Below are 23,488 nucleotides of genomic sequence, written 5' to 3' on the forward strand. Positions count from 1 at the left end.
GGCAGCGTAAGAGCAGCAGCTCACCCAAGCCGAACACACAATCCAATATGTTGCTGCCCAAGTTAAAACCCAGCGCACTGAAGCCAGCCACAAGACGAACCATAAAGAAATTAACTCCCTAAAACAATAGTTAGATCTACAGAGAGCCTTAATATCTTCCATCCACTCAAGACTCTCTCAGACCTCCTCGGCTCAGCCCCCTATGAGTCCTTGCCGGAGGGTGCAGTTCCCACAGCCACTTACAATCCAGACCAGGAAAACCCTGTTCCCCTTCACCCCATAAAAACCCAAACAGTAGAGAAGTGTGACACTAATGGCCATGTAGAACATGAGCAGATCCAGGAGAAAATCCCCTGGACTGCTACTGAGGCAAAAGCCATAGCAGATCAACTCGGCCCGTTAAACAAGGACATTGGCTCACAGCAGTCTCTCATTTGTACCTCACTGTAAATCGAGCTGATTTAACCCATCTAGCCAGACTCTGCACATCCAGAACGGATGCCCCAGCCATTGAATCTGGCATAGCCACTAGGGATCTCACTGCCCTTTGCATGACCCTGTGGATGGAAATAGTGCAGCTTATTTGGCCCAGCCAAATAGCAGACATGCTGTACATCATGGAGCACTAGGCTCCAGATGAAAACTCAGAGATGTACATGGCTCGTAAAAAGCTCCTTGCTGCCATTGCCAAGAAAGTTCCGTCTAGGGATCTTTGATTACGATGAGGACAACTTTAAGCAAATGCTCTATGCCGGCCTCAACCCCAATCCAAGGTAGCACTAGGACCCTTAGAACCAACAAACCTCAAATGGGTAGAACTTTCAGGAAAGTAGCAGACCTTTTCCGAAAGTCCCTTCTCTCAAGCTTTTCATGGACATAGTTATCTTCTTTTATACTTTTGCAATTGATTTTGCTTGCCTTGTGAGTGTATCATTTTACTGCATTGCTTTTTTATTTTATGGATTATTGCTCTAGTAATAATTGTTTTGTACTACATTTATCCCATTTGCTTTATGCTAATCATTTCTGTACGTTATATTTATGTTTTTTTGTTTTGTTTTTACCATTTTATTATGTGCCTGTGTTGATTTGTTGACTATTGTTTGCTTATATTGAGTTTTTGCTTTGTGATATCGTAACATTGTAGGTAGGGAACTCTTTCTCCCTTTCCCTTGAGATGCAAAGGCAGCACACACACTAAAACTGTACATACTCAGCAGATAGCTTCTGTCAAACCATATTCTAGAACTGCCTACATTAGAGACAGACAACATAGGGCTCCAAGGCCAAAAGCTTTCCCCCTGTTCTGCACACGCCTGTGCTGCTGCCATGTGCAGTTTGTCAAGGTAATAAAATAAACACTGAGATGAGGCAGCTAGCAGTGACTGATCAGAGTCATCAGTAGTAACAAAGTGATGACAGGTAGCTATCATGTGATACCAGCCAGGTGATGTACTTCTCTGTAAATGTCAAGGACACCTGGGCTGGCACAGTGAGTCAGCACTGTGTGGGGATAGGCTACTGACTAATATATAAGCATGCAGAGTCTTTTACTGTAAAGAGCTCCAGCTCTGCGGGTTCCTGGCGAAGCACTTTGTCAGCCAACGTAACATATCTGTAAATGTATCCACCTGTAAATTGTATAATACACCATTTGTACTGAAGCTTGGTGTGTCGTGTCTTCTCTTGAACCTGCCACTGGAGGCCTGTGTAGCATAATCATACCGTGACACAGTTCTCCTGTGGGCCAGCTGTTTCCAAAAGAAATGGCGGGAAAGCCTTAGTAGGCCAGAGAGAGTCCATGGATCTTACATTGCCACAGGTGGTCAACAGTTTCTTTTCTAAATGTTCATTACAATTTACTTGATTTGGGTCTGACCATCTCACATTAAGAAATTCCAGTATTTAAAAAGTTGTAACATACTTTAATACGTTTACTTTACCTACTTTTGAGCAGCACTGGCTTTTTCATACATGATTTCCAAAAGGACCGCCTCCGGAAGATGGCATTTCCAGGAGTGACGTTATAGCTTCAGAGGTGTAGCTTCATCGACAATATCATTCCCAGAAGTACTACCTTCTGGAGGCAGGTCCTGGTGGGAATGATATCACAGTATGACAAGAATTGTCATAGCACCTGCAAATATGTGCAGAAATTGGGTAATGAAATCTGCACAGAATATTAAACTTACACCTGCTTGCTAGTCCTACCTTATTTCTTTGGTCTTCTTGAAGACAGGTTTCCCTTCATTTTCTTCACCAATATCAAATAGGTCTGAATACAGTTCCTTGTTCTTGTGGTCTACCTGGAATAGTGCACAGCGGTCTGCATTCACCAGATTTTTTGCATATATCTACAAAAAGCAAAACTAGGATTAATCGAAGTTGGCTCAGATGAGTCTGTGTTATTTTTCAATTAAATATGAAGGTAACTAATCTGAACACTTTACAAAACCCCTATACAAACACAAAAGTCTTAATTAAGCTGCTGTTACCCAATTTCCTTGTTTTACATTAATTTTTCTAACTACAAATGTCAGTTTACCCATGTCTTTGCTGCTTTTTTAAACCTCTAAACATATTCCTAAGTAGAAGATATTTTTCAGCTGAAGAGAGGAACATGGATGATAGGCTTGCAGACAACATTTTAAAATGATTTTTAATTGTGGAGAGCTGATGTGCTATGGATAACTTCTGAGAAGCCAGAATTTACCCACAGCACATCAGCTCTCCACAATTAAAGACTCTGTGTTGCCAGAAATTATGTTTTGTACTATAACAGAAAACAAAATGGCATGTTTTTCAGAAACTCAACTATTCAAATACCTGTAAATAACAGTTATGAGTCAGCTTGCATTTCAAACTAATTTTACTGCTTTAATAGATTTTATAAAAGGTAAGCAAGAAAGAATATGTTGTCGTTTACTCCTATTCCTCTATTATTTTGAGGGGTTTGATTAAAGCAAACAACTGAAAAGGTTCGAATGCCAACAATAAAAATAATGTAGCACATGGTCTTTACCAAATATGACTGCAAGGCATTTTAAAAGTTTCAGTATCATTTTGAAATGTGCAATAAACATTTTGAGGAGACATACTATTTAGTGCTGTACCTAATGAATACATTTTCTAGCCTATACCATTGTTTTTTCTAGGTAATATATTAAGCACTAGGAATATGCATTTAGAGATGTGACTAATCAAAATGAAATATGCTTCACTTTTTTAATATGAATGGATTAAGCCAGGTCTGATGGTTTTTCTGGTGCCACCACAATGTTTGTGGCTACACCTGCTTTCAGTTCTCACACGCCTTCACTGTTTTTAAATTTCCATGTCCTAAATGTAGTAAAAGTTGAGGGATGGGGAATGAAAGGAGGGTGTGACACAGCAAATATTTCATGTCTAACCAGAAAATATACTTCATTGCACCAAACAACACTGTGAGACATTTGTGATAAGAATCTGACCTAAGTAAAAGAGACCATTGACTGAAGATCTTGAGATGCCCGATCCTTTAAAAGCAGGCCTGATTATGCATGAGTCCACTAATTCACATGTATAGCCAGAGAGGAGATAAGAGTACTTTTTTAATGCAATGAAAGATGTGAGTGAAACAAGGAAATCTCTCTCTCCTCTTATATCACTGTTCTCCACTATTTGATATTGGAGTACAGCAATGTTTTGTGTACAAAAAACAGTAAAGATCCTAGGAGAGGGCAGCAAGCTCTGGACAGGACTGTAGAAAGAGTATTTTCTTTCTAAAAGGGCTTTTCCTTCTCTGTCTATAGAAGTCTATTCTTAGGCCTTTCTTCTAGAACTCTGCTGCACACACTCTTAACTAGCAAGGCAGCTGGATTTATTACTTCTCTTTCCCATCCAGTTTTTTAGTTCTATTAATAAAGCTTTAGTTACTCTCAGTCAATTCATTGTCCTGACTGTTGCACAGGCATACTGCCAACAGGATGCAGAAGCCTTTCTTCTTTGTGGCCAGTCAATTAGTTGAGGACTGAGAAAGCAAGGAACTTAGTTTCTCTAGTTGAATAATGAATAACTGAATGCTATTTCATATTAAATTTAGTGGAGAATAGCTCTTGTGTGAGCTATGAAATTTCCTGTTCAATTCTTGCTTCAAGCATGAACTCACTAGGTAGCATTTGGCAAGTTACTGCTTCTGAGCTGTCCCCTGGAAGCAATTCGGAACCTATCTTCCTTAGCAGCATAAGGCTCAATGGCATTTTGAGCATGAAACACTTTTAACATTCTAAAGTACTATAAAAATGGTAATTAATTTTATCAGACGTCTGAGGTAAGACTCTCACTCAAATAAAAATCTTAATCAATTGATCACATTTGGTTTAGTTATTAAAATTAATAAAATTTGCATATATTTACAAATGGAAAAGAGTTGCATACTTTGTTTTCAGATGACACACATACAGTGCTGCAGCAGGCATTGTCTCAAAAGAGACTATCTCTTCTCTCACAAACAGGAGGGAATGCCTCTTCTAAGATTTTATGAGTTCATTACCAGACACAAAGCAAAGTGCTGGAGTTTATCTAGAAAGTGTTAAATGGTCTGGAAATGGAGTAGTTGAAGGACCACAAGCTCCCATATGAAGCTGCCCGACAGTTAAGATTCTTAATGCTGGCTACTCTCCAAGTGCACCAAGCGAGTGGATACCAATGACAGGGCTTCTCTGAGTGCACCCTATCTGTCTAATTCCCTCCAACTATCTGTCCACCTGCCACTTACTGATTTTCAGGCCCCAGGTAAAAACAGTTTTATTTACTGTGGCTCTTAGTAGTACATGAAAAAGATTTATTTAAACAACCCCTGCAGCTGCTGGTATTTTGAATAGAGATATGAAGGCCAAGAACAATTCAGAAATTTGGGGGAATAATGGGGAACAAATTCCTTTTTGAGTGAAAAAACATTGCTGTTTCCCTTGTGGAATGTGTGTAGAGAATGGACCAGAGCTCCAATGTTTACATCAGCAGCCACACACTTCTGTTACACTGGCCCTCAGGATTGCACCATCCATATTATAAAGTTTAACTTAATAGCCTACTATGCCAGTAGCTCTACCTATTATGACTCTATGAAAGTGTTCATGTCCAAATAATACATTTTTTTACTGCAGAATTTGTTTTCTGCCATCAACATTTTAAAAGGCAAAGATTAAGATACATGTGCTATAGTAGCACTACTTCTCAAAAACTGGGTATGCTTGCAATGAAGACTTTAATTACGTTCCATAAAAATGGCAAATAGTACAATTTTGTAAGCGAAGCACGTTATATGTGGTGCATTTTATGTTGTTCAATCAATAAAATTAGTTTTTACAGAAAAATAAATATTGCATATACTATAATTATCCCCAAAATCTGATTTTTTTCCTTGGGTGGGGTAGGGAAAGGAGGAGAGTTGCCTTTCCTGGCTTCAAAACTTCCAAAATTTTAAATCTCTATTTTTGAGGCTTCTTGTTTTTACGTAAATCTATAAATCAAGTCTACTTTCCTGCCTTAGTCTCAAGGAATACTTTGTAGATCAACTAAAATAAATTAAATTTACCATCTGCAGTCATGAAACAGAAGGGCTGTTTCCACACGGCTTGCCTGAAGCCGCGCCATGCCGCAACGTTGCAGATCGTGCCGGGGAAAACGCGAAATACCACGTTTTCTTGCACGAATTTTGCGCGATGTCATGCAAAACTCATGCGAGAAAACACGATATTTCGCATTTTCCACGGCACGATCCGCAACGTTGCAGCATGGCGCGGCTTCAGGTAAGCCATGTGGAAACGGCCAAGGTTGGAATACATGGAGCATACTATCCTGGTCTACATTTCCTGTGTGATAGGATGCAGACAATGGGAATGTAGAAATGCAGCCTATTCCCTAGGATGTGAAGTGACTGTGAGGATCTGTCCTATCTCCTGTGCTTCTTAAATTATGTAAGACCTTTAGGAAAGATCATCCATAGCTGTGGGGTCAGGTGTGTGTGTGTGTGTTTGTGTGTACACACATATATAAAGCTTCTGCATGCATGCATGTGTAAGTGTGTATGTATGTATGTATTCACTTACGTTAGTAAGGGAAGTCAGTGTCCTTTTGTCTGTGTTATATTGGATGCTACTAAAGCTGGTAGGTTAGTGAAAAGCATGCAGATTTTGCTGGATCTGCATTCCCTATCAATGGAAAAGCAGGTTGGCACTGTTGCTGAAAATTTGTTCATTTCTGGACTTAACTGATCTGGCCACAGTGATCCATGTGATCCATGCTCCTGTAACTTCAAGGGTAGATTAGTGCTAACATCCTCTATGTAGGCTAATCCTGAAGATGACATAGACATTGCCATTGAACCAGAATACAGTAGCCCGTCTGTTAACAAGTGCTGATTGGACTACCCATAGGACAAGAGCATTACACTTGATAGGAAATAGGAGTGAAAAAAATTACATTTAGGTAAGTTTTTAAGATATAGCAACTGTACAACACTTTAAAAATTGAGGATTAAGGAGGTAATCCTGCAGCATTTTATATCTGTATAAAACAAATCAGTTGTAGCTAGGTCTAGACTTAAAATAGGCTTGGGAGACTTAACTGTAAGTCTATTGGACAGATCTAGCCAGTCTCAGAAAGATTAACTTAGAAGTCAAAATTTACAGCTACAGGACAGAACATGCGTGTGTTCTTTGAGGGGTTCAAATGATCCTTAATTTTTAATCATTGCTCATTGTTTAATCACTATACTAGCTCTTTTGTAATAGATAGACCCTATCATTTTAAGTGACTGCAACAGTAAGTTAGAGAGTTAACCATAGGCAGATTTGTACTGTTATCTTCTGAAAGAGTCCAGTTCTGTAATGACTGTAGCACCAGTGACAAAATGTCATAGAAAAGGTATAAGTAAGGTGAGCTTAAGCACCTCTGTGAGTTCAACAACAGGGACAGTAATTCAGGACATTAACATCTATTTCTTTCATTGTGGTAAGCTTTGCAATAACTCCATAGTTTTGAACAAGCAATATACTAGATCCTTTCAAGCCAAGATGAGGGAGCTGGTGTGCTTGATTTTAAATGTAGAGGTGTTTCAGATACCTGCAACAAGGAAAATTAGTGGGATATGTTTATCCATAGATATAAACTGTAGAATGGATAGGGATAGAAAAGACATACAGAAAGGAAATATTGGGGCTGATGTTGCTTTATATGTCAAAGTGGGGATGAAGTGAAATAAACTAAAACATTTAAGAATAACAAATGCCCCCACCTATGGCTAGAAAAGTAATTTAACACTGGTGATGCGACATTGCTCACCCAACTCTGAAGTTAATCTTGAGATGTAGAAAGAAATATGGAAGGCAACCAAAGGACAGATTTGTTAATAATGGGTGACTTTAATTACCTTCACAATGACTTGGTAGAGACAAGTTCCAAGTTATGACAAAGGAACAACATTTCTAGATACACTCAGTTACTGCCTGCCCCTTGAGACATTTACAGTGCAATCCTATGGAGAGTTACTCCAGTCTAAGGCCATTGACTTCAATGGGCTTAGACTGGTGTAACTCTCCATAGGATTGCACTGTTAGTCATAGAACTGATTACAGAGGGAGGCAACTCTGAACTTAGTCCTGAGTTCTATTACAGACTTAGTATGAGATGTAAATGTTGTTGAACTAGCTAGAAACACTGAAAACAAACTATTAAGTTCAACATTTATGAAAAGGGAAAGTTGCCAAAAATATACAATATGGTCAAATTTGATTCAAAAGAGGAATCTTCTCAAAACTGAGATTAGCTAAAGAAAGTTAAAAGAGAGAATTAAAAGGGTCAAGTCTCTTCAGGATACAATGAAATTATCATGCAGACAGGATGTGTATCACAAGTTAGAAAAGCTACCATCAGGTTTAAGAAGATATGTAACCAGCATAGTCAAGAAATCCATAAAATGCAAGAAGGCTTCCTCTAAAAAGAATATCTTTTCCTGGTGATGAAAAAGAGCATGGCAAAATAAAGGTAGGTTGGAAACAGAAAGCAAAATAGAATTTGAGAAGATTATTAATAAAAATAGTAAGATAAGAATTTCAGTAAATATATCAGGAAAAAGCAAGAAGCCAGACAGGGAGGCAGTTGGGCCATTAGACAACAAATGAATGAAAGGACTGCTGGAGGAAGATGAGAAAAATTGCAAACGAGATGATTAATTCTTTGCACTAGTCATCAATGCAGAACTGTCCCTCCCCCACCTTCCAGGGAGGATGTCAAATTGGGATGACAAGAGACGAACTTCTAGGTCTAAGTTTGGAGTAGCGGTTAAGAGTTGCAGGATTTTAATCTGCAGAACCGGGTTTGATTCCCCACTCCTCTGTTTGAAACCTGCAGGGTGATCTTGGGTCAGTCACAGCTGTCTCAGAGCTCTCTCAGCCCCACCCACCTCACAGGGTGATTGCCGTAAGGATAATAATGCACTTTGAAAACTGCTCTGAGTGTGGCATTAAGTTGTCCTGAAGGGTGATATATAAATTGAATGTTATTATTATAATAAATTTAAAACAAACATCATGACGAGTCCTGGATAAACTCAAATGTGAAAGTGCTGATCTTCTAATAACTTGCCACTAAAATTGGTCTCTCTACCGAAAGACTGGAAATTAGCAAATATAATGCCCATTTTAAATAACAGATCAGAGGGAGAGGGGAATTACCAGCCAAGTAGCTAACATTTTTCCAAATTCATATATAGAAATCATGATTAAAAATAGAACCTGCTGAGAAAGAATCAGCATGGCTTCTAGAAAGGGAAGACCTGTCTCGCCAACCTTTTGAAGTACTTTGTGAGTGTTAACAAGTGTGCGAGATAAGGGTGATCTGATAGATTGAGGCTTCGACCCGCCCCACCCCAGTAAATCTCTAACTGAAGGTATTTAAGTCAGCAGAACAGGACTCCCTCACATTCCCCATCAGACAACGCGATCAGAGATATCCCTGATATATCAGGGATCAGCATACGCAGAGAGTCAGAGGTCTGCAGTAGGAGGAGGGATTGGCAAATATCACACCCTTCCTCCCATTAATCCAAAATCTATATTCTTGGACTCTGAAAAGGCTTTAGAAAACATCCTTTGCCAAAGGCGCTGGAGTAAACTTTGTAGTAATGAGTGAAAGGATGTGTCCCCTCATGAATTAATGATAAAGCAACAAAAGGGGGTGGGGTTACTATTTCTCAAAATGGAGGTGTGTAAGCAGCAGGATCCCACAGGGATCTGTATTCTCCTTTTCCCCCTTTTAATCTAGAAGATGGGGGAACAGTAAAATTGCTAAATTTCTAGATACCACCAAGTAATTCAGGAGTGTGAAAACCAGAATGGATTGTGAAGATTTCCAAGATGTGCAGACCAGTTGATTGTGCAGACCAGTTGAGTAGGCAGCAATATGGCAAAAGAGCTTTAAAGGATTACACAGCAGGGCAAAACAGGGCAAACTTTAAACATGCACTGATGGAGTCTGAAAGGGAGTGTCCAGGGAACAAATCTTGGGGTTGTAGTTATCATCTAATGCATGCATAGCAGCAGTGAAAAAGGCAGATTCTATGCTAAATGTTATTTGGAAAAGGGCTGAACATAAACTTTCCAGAATCTGTAATGCAATTGTATAGATATATGGTGTGGCTATGATGGAATACTAAATTCAGTAATGATCACTCCATCTAAAAAGGGGAATCACAGAAACAGAAAAAAGCAAGCAATCTAATAAAGGGTAAAGCACTTTTTCTATGAGACAAGGCTAAAGGATTGGGGAGGGGAGATGACCAAGAAGGAACACAACAGGGGCTTACACGTAGTGTAGAAGTAAACAGAGAGAACTTTTCCTGTCTCCCTTAATACTAAAATTAAAGGGCACCAATGGTGGGCAATAGATTCAGAACAGACAAAAAGAATTTTCATGCACAAAAAATAATAACTGATTTATTTATTTATGTCATTTATAGTCTGCCTTTCTCACTTGGACTCAAGGCAGATTACACAGTGTGAAATCAATGGGCTAAGACTGGAGTAATTCTGCTAAGGATTTCATTGTAAGTGGACTTTAGCCTAATCCTGTAGACCTCTTCTGTTCTTATGGGTGAATGAGAGATGCCACATACATTGATTTGAAATAGATGTGCATAAATAAATTTTAAAATATATCTACACTTTATTTCAAACAGACAGACCAAAAGGTTCAAATGTAACAATGAAATCTGAAGAAAAGATATCTTACCATGATATGTTCAAGTAGAGAATCTATTGCGACTATGTTATCAAAATATGTTCTGCAGAAGAGAAAAAGTTCTAATTTAAAAAAAAATGTTTTAGATCTCAACTCACAGTGTCTTGAGCTGCTTTTCAGTTACTGATAACCTCAGCTGATTATCTCCTGAGAAACAGTCAGTTTTCTCCCAACGCAGACTTCTGTACATTAAGCATTATGTGCATTTCACAGATGAAATGATTTTTTTATTTACATGGTTTATTAGCCTCATTCTCCATAATAGACTGTTTCAATAAAATCCTTTAAGTATTTTTAAAAAATAAATCAATTATATCAATAAAACAGCAGAATAAAATAGCACCATAAAAGATGCAGTAAGCTACCAAGGGACAATTAAAAGGCATAATAAAAACAATTTAAGGGAGAGCAATCAGAACAAAAGAGAAACAACGATTAACAAAAGCCCTATGTACATCTGGCAACATGGGCTATATTACTGGCTCCTACTATAGACTGGATCCATGCACAGAGATCTATCAGAAGGTTGGAACTGTCAGCTTTGACCTGCCTGGGGAATGGAGGGAGGGAATTCAAATCCCTCCTCATCAGTGAGAGAGGACATATGCTGTCAAAGATGAACAAGTACGTCCTCCATTAGGAGGACTTGCCGGGTTATCGGAATCGCTTCAGTATGGTTCTTAATGATTCGGAGCATACCAAAGTAATCCCCACTTCCCCCCTGAGCCCCCCTTCCCCCAACTCCAACCCCACTTATCTTTCCCAAAGGCTGGAGCAGGTGCCTCTGCCACTGCCACGGCCAGCAGCTGGCGCCTCTGCCACCCTCACCGCCGCTCTGGCCTCCGCGGCAGCAAGCAGAGCAGCAGCGAACGCCGCCGCCTGCCACTTCGGCCTTCGCAGTGACCAACAAAGCAGCAGCGAACACCCGCACCAGCACTGCCTGTGCCTTCGCTCCGGCCTCCACAGTGGCTGGCACGGCGGCAGCAAACTCTGGTGCTGGCGCTGGCACTGCCCACGCTGCCGCTTCGGCCTCCGCGGTGGCTGGCAGGGCAGCAGCGAGTGCCTGCACCAACCACGCCACCACTTTGGCCTCTGCAGCAGCTGGCAGGGTGGCAGGGAAGGCCGCAGCCAGTACCTCCACTGCCCGCGCCACCACTTTGGCCTCCGTGGAAGCCGGCAGGGCAACAGCGAATGCCGGCACTGGCACCTGCGCCACCGCTTCAGCCTCCACAGCAGCCGGCAGGGTGGCAGGGAAGGTCGCAGCCGGTGCCTCCGATGCCCATGCCATCCGCAGCGGCTGGCAAGGCAGCAGGGAAGGCCGCTGCTTCCACTGCCACCAGGTAAGTGGGGTGGTGGTGGGAGGGGGGGCGCCCTTTAAAAAGGCCCCGAAACTTCCCAAAACAATTCGAATTGCTTCAGGAAGCTTTGATTTGGCATTTCTGAATCAGGGCCATCATTTACAAATCAGGTCCGGATCAGGGTTTTTTTCTGAACCGGGAACCCGAAACGCACACCCTTAGTTTGCACCATAGAAAAGGTGAAATGGTCATGTTGTATTTTGATGCTGTGACTATAGGTCACATGCCACAATTTGCATCTGGCCACCATTGAATATGTTATGGTCCTGCACCCAGATCCACTCTGAGTTAGACACTGGCATGGATGCATGTTCAGATAATGTACCTTCAGCATCTGCTTCTCCAGTTTATACGGATACCTTTCAGTTTGTGGAGCCTGAGGACCCGGATAAGATCCTCGCAGAGATGAGACCTACCACCTGTGCTCTCGACTCTTGCCTGTTCTGATTAATAAAAGCTGCCAGAGGAGGACTAGCCAAGTGGATGAGGGGAGTGGTAAATGCTTCCTTGAGAATGGGAGTTATGCTGCCCATGCTCAAGGAGGCAGTGATTAGACTTGATTTGAAAACCCTCTCTCTAAATCTTATTATGTTAGAGAACTTCTGGCCTGTCTCCAATCTTCCATTCTTGGGCATGGTGCTAGAGTGGGTGTTTGCTTCCCAGCTCCAGGGGCTCTTGGAAGCAGGGTGGATAAAAATAAATGATTTTTTTTAAAAAATCAGATTTTTTTAATTTAAATCGGATTTTTTTGATTTAAATCGAATTTTTTAAATTTAAATTGGATTTTTTTAAATAAAATGCTTTTTGAGAAAAATATATTACTATCCAAAGGTTATTCCATCATGAAATAAAGATTAGTTTTTAATTATGTAGAATAAGGCTGTATATGTTTAATTTTTTTGGTAAATAAATTCCATTAATCCATTCACAATGTCATGCTCTCTGCCTACAAGATATTATCACAGATGCTTGGTTTTGCAGTTCTCAAAACTAAATTTGTGTCAGCTCAGCAGAGATCACATGCCTCTTCTTCACAGCAAAAATGTTATAACATGAACAGAATTGAGAAAAAGACCTTAATCCTATTGTTCTACAAACCTATGAAGACAGAATCAACCCCTTCAGTGCTAAGTTTCAAGAAGTTCAGTGAATAGAAACAATATTTTTCTGATGGTTTGGAGTGGAATAGATCTGCACAAGAAGAAACTAAGTGTGAGGAGGGAGGGGCAAGCAGTACAAAATGAAAGTGAAACTTTTTGAGCACAATACTGCACAAGTCTTTGGATCTTTTGTGTGTATGACCTGAGGTTTATCACATTCTTTCCTTGGAGGAAAAAACCTATAATGGCAGCAGGCCGTAAAAGAGACCCAGTTTGGGAATACTTTAATGAAGTTCCTTTACCTATCGGTAAGGCAGGCATGCGTGCAAAATGCAAACACTGCAACAAAGAAATGCAGGGCCTGGTGGCCCGAATGAGGCAACATCATGAGAAGTGCTGTGAAGAAGATGACCAAAGAAACACATTTGAACAGGCAGGATCTTCAGGTTGGTAAACATTTTTATTGAATCATATTTCTAAAGACTGCCTTGAACTGTCATGTTTGAGCAAAATTATATTTCTTATTATTACTGCATGTTACTGTCATTTGGTACAGTTATGAAGAAAAGCAAATATTCCTTTTGGGGCAGTGCTGTACAATAAGCAGAAATTGTATAAACAATAAAATAACAGCATTGACTTTTTTGTTTAGGGGAATTCATCGTCAACATTAAGGATTCTGGAAACTATCCACCTTCAAGATCACCATCCTCCTGTTCTACAGTTTCAGAGTTATCCATCCCGTATAGTGCTTCATTTGCATCATCATCAGACACCCACAGTATATCACCTAAAAGAAAGAAAAAACCCTTCCCTCCTGGAACCACCATAGATAAGTTTGTGATAAAAACTAGCAGATTAGAAAAAGAGTTAATTGATGAAAAAATTGCCCAGTTTGTTTATGCAACGAACTCTTCTTTCCGTCTGACTGAGAACCCACATTTCATTAATATGGTTCAGTCACTAAGACCAGGATACAGTCCACCCTGCAGAGCAGATGTTGCAGGGAAACTGCTGGATAAAGTGTATGACAGAGAAATGGAGCAATGTGCAACAGCTCTGGAGGGTAGAATTGTTAACCTAAGTATTGATGGGTGGAGTAATGTCCACAATGATCCTGTTGTATGTGCTTGTATAACAACAGAAGAAGGGAAAGTCTTCCTTGCACAAACAATTGATACGTCAGGAAATGCACACACAGCAGAATACTTACAAGAAGTGGCAGTAAAAGCTGTAATAACATGTGAACAAAAATTCAAATGTCTAGTAAGCAGTTTGGTCACAGACAATGCTGCAAATGTATCCAAGATGAGAAGAAATTTAGAAGAGCAGGAAGGGAATACAAAGCTAATAACATATGGTTGCAGTGCACATTTGCTGCACCTCTTAGCCAAAGACTTAAGTGTTCTAGAAATAAAGACTAATGTTGTTGACATTGCTAAATACTTCCGTGACAATCATTTTGCTGCAGCAGCTCTGAAAAGGATGGGTGGAACCAAGCTAACGCTCCCACAAGATGTTAGATGGAACTCTGTGGTGGACTGTTTTGAGCAGTATATCAAGAACTGGCCTATTCTGATGACAGTTTGTGAACAAAATCGAGATAAAATAGATGGCAATGTCACGGCCAAAATCCTCAACATTGGGCTTAAGAGAAATGTTGAACATATGCTGAGCATCCTGAAACCCATCTCTGAAGCTTTAAACAAAATACAGAAAAATAGCTGTTTTATTGCTGATGCTGTTGAAATTTGGAAGGAACTGAGTGAACACTTAAAAACAGAACTACACATGGACAGAATTAAATTACAAGCATTAAAAAAACGAATGGGACAAGCACTGTCTCCAGCTCATTTTTTGGCAAATATTGTCAATATCCAGTACCAGGGTCAAAACTTAAGTGCTGAGGAAGAGGAGTTAGCTATGACATGGGTATCCAGCAATCATCCATCTGTAATGCCAACTATAATAAACTTCAGAGCTAAGGGGGAACCATTCAAGAAATACATGTTTGCTGAAGATATTTTAAAGAAAGTCACACCAGTGAACTGGTGGAAGTCACTTAAGCACTTGGATTTAGAGACTGTTCAAGTAATGATTTCACTTTTAACAGCAGTAGCTTCTTCTGCAGGCGTTGAAAGAATATTCTCTTCCTTTGGACTCATTCATTCTAAATTGAGAAATCGTTTGGGACCTGATAAAGCAGGAAAGCTTGTTTTTCTTTTCCAGATTATGAACAAAGAAGAAGATGAAGATGACGAGTGAGCTACAGAGGACAGTATTTAAGTTTTTCATGTGTAGGCTGGGCTGACAGTCTAAGTTTCTTAAACTATATATATTTTGTTTAGCCAAATTAGTTAACAAACATGGATGTTTGTTTAAGCAAATAACATATGCTGTAATGTTATTGTATCAGTTAAATAAATAAAACTATTTAAATTGTTATTATTAAGGTAATGATTATTTTTCTCCTTCCAATAAAGTACAACAGAAAAGTTGTCCAAATATGAATGATTAACCTAAACTGTGGATAATTCATCTCACAATAAATTAACTATAATGTGTTTCTAATAGTATTAAAATCAATATTTTATACAACTGTAAAACTAATATGAAAAGTTGTTATTCTAAAAATCTTCATCTACTTGCATATTACAGTTATACCAGCAAGAATTAGTCTTTATGTAGAAAACTATGATTTAAATCAAGCCTTACTGACTAGTGATTTAAATCGTGATTTAAATCAGTTTGATTTAAATCAAATCCACCCTGCTTGGAAGAGTCTGATTTTCTAGACGCAGTTCAATCTGGCTTCAGACTATGGTTTGGAACAGAGACTGCTTTGGTTATATTGGGGGAATGTGACCCTGTCAATCATGCTGAATCTCTCAGCAGCCTTCAGTACTATTAACCAGAGTATCCTGCTGAGCCACTTCTTGGCACTGGGACTTAGGAGAACTGTATTACAGTGGTTTGAGTCTTATCTGGGAGGTTAGTCTCAGAAAGTAGTGGTGGGGGGATTCTTGCTCTGCCTTTTGGCCATTGGCCTATGGAATGCCACAAGGTTCAATCTTATCCCTCATGCTATTTAATATCTATATGAAGCCACTGGGAGAGGTCATTAGGAGATTTGGGCTGCAATGTCACCAATATGCAGATGATACCCAGCTGTATCTTTCTTTTCCATTTATTCCATCTATTTCCATCTATTGAACCAGCACTTAAATTTAGTGATGGGCTGAATGAGGGTGAAAAAGCTGAAATGAATTCTGGTTCGACAGAGGTTCTCTTGGCTAACAGAAAGGCAGATCAGGAACTTGAGATCTGTATTGAATGGGGCTATACATCCCTTGAAAAACTAGGCTGGTAGCTTGGCAAGTGCTGCTTGACACAGCAGTCACTTTAGAAAACTAGGTGGCTGCTGTGGTTCGGAGTGCTTTTGCCCACCTTTAGCTGGTGCATCAGTGACACCCTTTTCTGGCTCGGTCAGCTATAGAAATGGTGATTCATGCATTAGTTTCATCCAGATTAGACTAATGCAATGCACTGTACTTAAAGTAACCCTTGAAGAGCACTTGGAAGCCACAGCTAGTACAGAATGCTGCAGCTAAACTGCTGGTAGGAGCCAGTTATCAAGACCCCGTGACTCCAATATTACCAGCAATTACACTAGCTAACAATCCCCTCCTGAGCACAAATCAAGGTGTTGGTCTTGGACTTTGAAGCGCTACATGACTTGGGATCAGGGTACCTGAAGGATCGTCTTCTTTCATATGTTCCAGGAATTAAGATCACCGGAAGAGATTCTGGCTGTCCCATCAGCTAAAGAATCTCACCCAATCCAAAGGGGAATTCACATGTGTTTTCTGCCAGGCAAATTTCCTCTTTTGGTCAGCCAACTCCGATTCCCTCTTTGGAATTACTGCCCCAAAATTACTGCTCCCAATTTGGGAGTCCAGCAGCAACTTTTGCATAATTTTATGGTGCATTTGGGGAGGATCTAAAACTTTTTTGCAATCACTAAGGCAGGCTTTCTGAATAAGGGAGTTATCCACTCCTTCCTTATCTGATCTTCAAAAAATTCTGAGAAGGTGTTGATTCTCTCCGGAGCTCTTCCCCAAGGTAAAACTTTCTTAGCTCCCCTCCGGTTGGATTGGGCTGCTCCTACCTGATTTCTTCTCTGTCCTCAGTTAGCTCTAACCCACCGGACGGAAGCAGTAGGGAGAAGCTGCAGAGAGCAATGTGATCCTACTCAACAGCCTTTTCTTTCAACAACTCCTCTTATCTGTCTCAATTGATACTTGAGACTTCAGGTTCAATAAACTGATATTGTATGGGGGGTATCTTCTCCAGGTGCTTGTGTTTTCTTGACTGGCCTACTGGGTGGGCTTTGCATGAAGGTTCAGGAGAGTCTGATTCTTCTTGCAACTTGACTGAAAAGCTCTAGGTGTATGGGAGCCATGCTCTATCCATTCCATACCTTAAACATCTGTTCCTTGTGAGTTCTATCTGGCTTTGAAGCTGAGGAGTCAGGAGGAGATAAGGGAGAACTTCTCTAGCATTTTTTTTCCTGGGAGTCTCCAGTGTATAGGGAGAAGTGCCTTGGAATTAACCTCTCTTGCCGCTAGCCTTTTTAATCCAACAATTTATCTTTACAAGAGCCAGTGTGGTGTGACTGGGTTTGGGAGATGCAGATTCAAATCCCCACTTTGCCATAGATGCTTACATAGTGACCTTGGGCTAGTCACACATGCTCAGCCTTCCCTACCTCACAGAGTTGTTGTGAGGATAAAATGAAGGAGAGGAGAATATTGTAAGCTACTTTGGGCCCCCACTGGGGAGAAAGATGGGGTATAAATGAAGTAAATACATATTAGAAGGCATGGGGGTTCGTTTTAATTTTATGAGGGGGACCTACAATGTCTCTGGGTCCTGTTCCTTCTGCCTGTCTATTATTAACACTTTCCACCCATAATAAGTTTGCTATCTCCATTTAGTGACTGAATAGTGGTCTCTTCCCATGTGTACTTCTACTGGCACTAAAAACTTGCCCAGGAGCCTCTTTCAGGTTTCCATCTTCTGACTCAAGGATGAACTGGGTTAGGTATGGCTTCCATTCCCTAAACATGATTTGGTTTCACCATGCTCCCTAGATCAGGGACCTGTCATCTGAATCCAGGGAGGATTGGTCTGAATTCCTAGTTAGGAAAGGGTCCGAGTCTCTCAGTAGCTACCTCCTTGACACTTCATAGCACCATTCACCATTCAGCTTCCCCCTGCCACCCCCACACCTATTCTCGCTGATGAACTGGGAAGGCTTTGGAGGGAGAAGAATGGCAGAGTGCAGGAAGTATAGCCTCATAGCCTGGAGCTCCATATAAATGCACAGCTGACCTTCTGACTTAGCTACTGCCTTGGCAGGGTACAACCTCTGGCCAAGACAGTAACTAAGAAGTTAACCCTGCTTCCAGATCCACCTCGGATCACCCTCTGCTTAGGATGACCTCACAATTTGAATAACAACATATTCCTGCATGAACTTTTCACCTACAATTTCTGTTTATTTTTTTCTATTTTGTTAAACTTTTGGATAACAATAATATCAGATAACTTTTCTATACACAAGTGAAATACTTAATCAAGATTCTATCCTTCATTGCATCATCATCTAATTCTTCTTATATTGGTTGGTAAAACATACCAAACTTGGACTAACTCCATTTAATATTTAATACCATTTTATATTAATTAAATAGTACACTTGCAAACCTATTTTTTCTTATTTACAATTCATTAATCCAGTGTCTGTTGAATGATTTTCATCAAACAGGAATAAATATTAGACATACAAAAAACAATCCCCCAAAAGTTTAGTAAATACAGCTGGAGTGGAATGAAACATCAATTAAACCGAAAACATGCATATTATACAGCAATGGAGGCTGAGGTTCAGGTTTCACTTACTTTGATACATCAAGCAAGAAGTCATTCAGCTCAGTCTGCTTGGCAAGGCCCTTTGACACCTGACGGGAATATGGGACATACTATTGCTTATTTAAGCAGAAGGTTAGAATCAGAGTGAATCTGTGGAATATATATGTTTTATCAGTGGGCCTGAAAACTTTTCTGCCTGCCTCTTCCGTTGGATATAACGTCTGAACACAACAGCTTAAGATACTTTCTAACATCTAATTCCACAAACCTGTCTAGAAAGCTAAAATGTTAAGTTTTCTGTTTTATAAAGATTTCCTTTTCTCCAGTTCCTTCAACCTATGATTGTGGTGAAAAGATTGTCATCTTTTAATGACACAATAACAATTATGCATTCTTTTTCTTTGGGAACACAGAGAAGAGAGATGGATACAGCCTATCTAGAGATGTGAACACAGGGGAAGAAAAAATTTCAGGGGAAAAACACCAAGAATTTTATGTTTAAGGATTTTTTTGGAGGGGAACAATGAAAAAAATGTGGAACATGTTGTCTTTGGGACTGAGTGAAATGCTTTTCAAGACAAGGAGGATTTTTATGTAAGAATATTATGTAAGACAATCTACGGCATTAGATAATGACAAGATGGGACCCAAAACAAAACACTGTGGGTCGACTTCCGGTTTGGGATTCATGGAGGTCTAACGCAGCTCCATTTGTGGAGCTGACCGGATTGCCGTTTTAACCGGCCGGAGGGGTGAAAATAACCCGCGGCCGACTGCTCTCAGGCGGGGAGCAGGCAAAGAACGCTCAAGACCCTAGGGTGAGTTAGATCTCGGACGAGGGGGGGCTCTTCACAAGGAGTCTCCCCCCCGATCCTTGAGGTCCCACCTTGCGACGGGTCGGCTATAATCTCTGCGGCAATTCTGGGGCCAATTCGGCTGGCATAAGACCTACATACCCAAGCTTCGATCGGGGAGGGAAGTCGAGAGGAGAATTTAAGATCGAAACAGCGATTACAACCCGAGAAAGCTGGAGAGAAGGTAAAGATCGCTATCTCTTGAAACGGGACAGATTGACAAAAACAGAGAGGAAAGAAAGTAGACTTTTAAACTGCAACAGACTAGCGAAAAGGAGGTGAAGACTCGGCAGGAGTTGTATTTTAAAAGAGACTAAGTTTAAAGAAGTTATTACAAAAAGCGGACTATTGTTTTGAATACCTGTGGTTTTGGAGCTGTGGGAAAAAGACACCATCGCGAGACCTGCTGTGGGAAGACGGGAGACAGGAAGTGCGTAACAACAATAGAGTGGCTGGAGGGAAGCGGCCCTTGCCAAAGGACAGGAAGTGGGGAATCGCCATCTTTGAAAGTGGAAGGGTCGTGGCTTCAGCGGAAGAGGAAGTAGGCCATCTTGGATTATAATAACATAGAGAAACCATAGAGAAAAGACGCCCGACATTTTGGATATAAAAAATTAATTTTGGCAAAGATTGGGACATTTAAAAAAAAAAAAAGGAAAACGTTTAATTATACGCCACGGAGCTGAGGAAGAGAGCAGATTCGTGGGAGCGAGCTAAAGCAAGCCCCACGATGTCGAAAAAAGAGTGGCAATCGGCAATAGAAAACTTGGACAAAAAACTTATAGACATGATGAAAGAACTTAAGGACACGAAATTGGAGCTTATTAAAGAGGTCAAGGAAGTTACACAGACAGTAAAGTCGGAGCTGTCAGAAGTGAAAAAAGGTGTGGAAACGATTAGCAGTGAATTACAAGGAACGCAGCAGAGAGTTAAAACAGTAGAAGACGCGATGGAGAATTTAATAGACACGCAACAAACAGAGATGAGGCTGGTGAAGGGGAGGATGTCAGTTGCAGAAACTAAACACATGGAGAAGCAGCTTCGTTTTCGTGGTCTGCCAGAAGTGGAAGGGAAGTCAGCGCAAGAACAGATGACTGAGGTGTTGGCTGATTACCTGGGGAAGGAGGAGGAGGAAATTGTGGTTATCCTAGATGTGGCGTATCGTGTGAATTCGAGAATTGCAACCCAGAGGAAACTACCAAGGGATGTGATTGTGCAGTTTACAACTAGAAATATGAAAGAGAGGATTGTGACCAAACAATTTCAAGATCCATTGGAGATTGATGGCAAGACGATTATTATAATGAAGGAACTGCCCAGATCAGTGTTATTGGACAGGAAAAAATATAGAGTGCTAATTCAGACTTTGAAGGACATGAATATCAGATACAGATGGGAGTTACCGGAAGGAGTGTCCTTTGAGTTTGGAGGGGCAAAAAAACGCATCAGATCTGAGCGGGAGATGGAGAGATTTATCAAGGACAATGAAAAAGACTTACCAACAAAACCATGAATATGGAGTGTAAAGTATTATCTTGGAATGTAAATGGACTAAACTCACCGAATAAGAGAAAAAATATTTTTCATTGGCTACTAAAACAAAAATGTGATATTGTTTGTTTGCAGGAGACCCACATTAGAAAACAGGATGTAAAATATTTAAAATCTGGAAAATTGGGCAAAGAATTTGTAGCGGCTTCCAACAAGAAAAAAAGAGGAGTGGTGTTGTATATAAAAGAGGAGCTGCAGCCAAAATTTGTTATGAGAGATGTGGAAGCTAGATTTGTAGCAGTGGAATGTAATTGGAACTTAAAGAGAGTGTTGGTAGTCGGACTTTATGCACCTAACGGTGCAAAGGAAAGCTTCCTTGAGGACTTAAGGAAGCACCTAGACGATCTTGTATATGACCAGATAATTCTTGCTGGAGATTTCAATGGAGTGACAGATTTGGAATTAGACAAAAAGACTACAAAAGCACAAAAGAAAAGAGGACTATTGCCAAAGCTTTTTTTTGAGTTGATCCAACAAGAAACTCTCGAAGACGTATGGAGGAGAGAATATCCTAAAACCAAACAGTTTACTTTTTATTCTGCAAGGCATCTTACATTATCAAGAATTGATATGATCTGGGCCTCAAAGGACTTAGCGCTATGGACTAAGGAGGTAGAAATAATGCCGATGGTAGGCTCAGATCACAACCCAATTATGTGGAAATTTGGAAAAAGGAGAAAAAGGAAAGCCTGGAGAATAAATGAGGACTTGTTACAGGAAAGTGAGAATATGGAAACACTGAGAAGAGAGACTAAGTTTTTTATACAATACAACGTGAATAAAGAAGTACCAACCAGTAAAGTTTGGGACGCGTACAAGGCGGTTGTAAGGGGCATACTAATGGACTTAAATGGTAGAGCAAGGAAAAAGAAAGAGGAGAAAAGACAAGAGATTGAGGAGAAAATAAAGGCCAAAGAAGTACAGTTAAAAAAGAGACCAGGGAAAAAGAAAATACATCAGGAAATCAAAATTCTTCAAGAACAGTTAACAGCAATGAGTAACAAAGAATTGGAGTGGAACCTTAAAAGACTGAATCAAAAAGCTTTTGAGGGTGCTAATAAACCTGGGAAATATTTGGCATGGCAATTAAAGAAGAAAAGGGAAAAGAAAATAATAAATAAAATTTGTGAAGAAAACAAAACGTATTTGGAGCAGACTACCATTAGTAGAGCCTTTTATAAATTTTACGCTAAGCTGTATAATAAAAAAGAAGTAAACAAAGAATCAATAGCATCATATTTGGAGAAAACCAAACTTCCAGAGATCTCGGAAGCTTGGAGAAATAAGTTGAATAGTGAAGTAACTGATGAGGAAATAAATATGGCAATACAATCCGCAAATCTAGGAAAGGCGCCAGGGCCAGATGGACTTACGGCTAAATTTTATAAGACAATGGCCAATGAACTGGCACCACTCCTAAAAGAGGTGATGAACGGAGTTTTTAGGGATCAAAGAATTCCTGACACTTGGAGCGAAGCGAATATATCATTGATCCCAAAAGAGGGCCAAGATCTGACTAGCGTGAAAAATTATAGGCCTATATCACTACTCAATAATGACTATAAAATTTTTGCGAAGATATTGGCGGAGAGATTGAAGGGGTGGCTCTCGGAAGTCATAGAGGAGGAACAAGCAGGCTTTTTGCCAGACAGACAAATAAGAGACAACTTAAGGACAGTGATCAATGCTATTGAATACTACGACAAGCGTTGTGACAAAGAGGTTGGTTTCTTCTTTGTAGACGCTGAAAAAGCGTTTGACAATTTAAACTGGGACTTTATGTTTGCCACTATGGAAAAGCTACAACTGGGAGAAAGATTCGTCAGAGCAATCAAGGAAATCTATAGAGACCAGACTGCAGCAATTGTAGTGAATGATGAATTGACTAAAAAATTGACGATTAGTAAAGGAACAAGACAAGGTTGCCCGTTATCTCCATTGTTGTTCATTTTAGTATTGGAGATTCTGATGATACAAATTCGACAAGATGAGGAAATACGAGGAATAAAAATAAAGGACTATTCATATAAGGTCAGAGCATTTGCAGACGACATAATGTTAATTGTAGAAGACCCACTGGAGAACATGCCAAAAGTGATAGACAAGATCAAGGAGTTTGGAGATTTGGCAGGTTTCTTCATTAACAAAAAGAAGTCAAAGATATTATGCAAAAACATGACTAAGCAGAAACAACAATTGTTAATGGAAACAACGGATTGTGAAGTAACTAGTAAGGTGAAATACTTGGGAGTTGAGCTGACTGCAAAAAATATAGATTTGTTCAAGAATAATTATGAAAAATTATGGACTCAGATAGAGAGAGACTTGATCAAATGGAATAGATTGAACCTGTCATGGTTGGGCAGGATTGCAGCAGTTAAGATGAATGTGTTACCAAGAGTAATGTTTTTGT

The 23,488-nt window shown here is 40.0% G+C and overlaps 1 protein-coding gene across 1 annotated transcript in view; it reads right to left on the reverse strand.

The window, feature by feature from the left end:
• Nucleotides 1-23,488, reverse strand: part of PDE10A (phosphodiesterase 10A) — a 92,676-nt gene that overhangs the window by 46,189 nt on the left and 22,999 nt on the right. Inside the window, exons 6-8 of the mRNA XM_054977032.1 lie at nucleotides 18,701-18,759; nucleotides 10,270-10,321; nucleotides 2,212-2,354 (exon numbers count right to left, since the gene is read on the reverse strand). Of these exons, the coding sequence (XP_054833007.1) occupies nucleotides 2,212-2,354; nucleotides 10,270-10,321; nucleotides 18,701-18,759 (254 nt within the window). The remainder of the gene's footprint in view (nucleotides 1-2,211; nucleotides 2,355-10,269; nucleotides 10,322-18,700; nucleotides 18,760-23,488) is intronic.

This window comes from Eublepharis macularius, chromosome 1 (genome assembly GCF_028583425.1).
Source record: "Eublepharis macularius isolate TG4126 chromosome 1, MPM_Emac_v1.0, whole genome shotgun sequence".
NCBI classification, from domain to species: domain Eukaryota; kingdom Metazoa; phylum Chordata; class Lepidosauria; order Squamata; family Eublepharidae; genus Eublepharis; species Eublepharis macularius.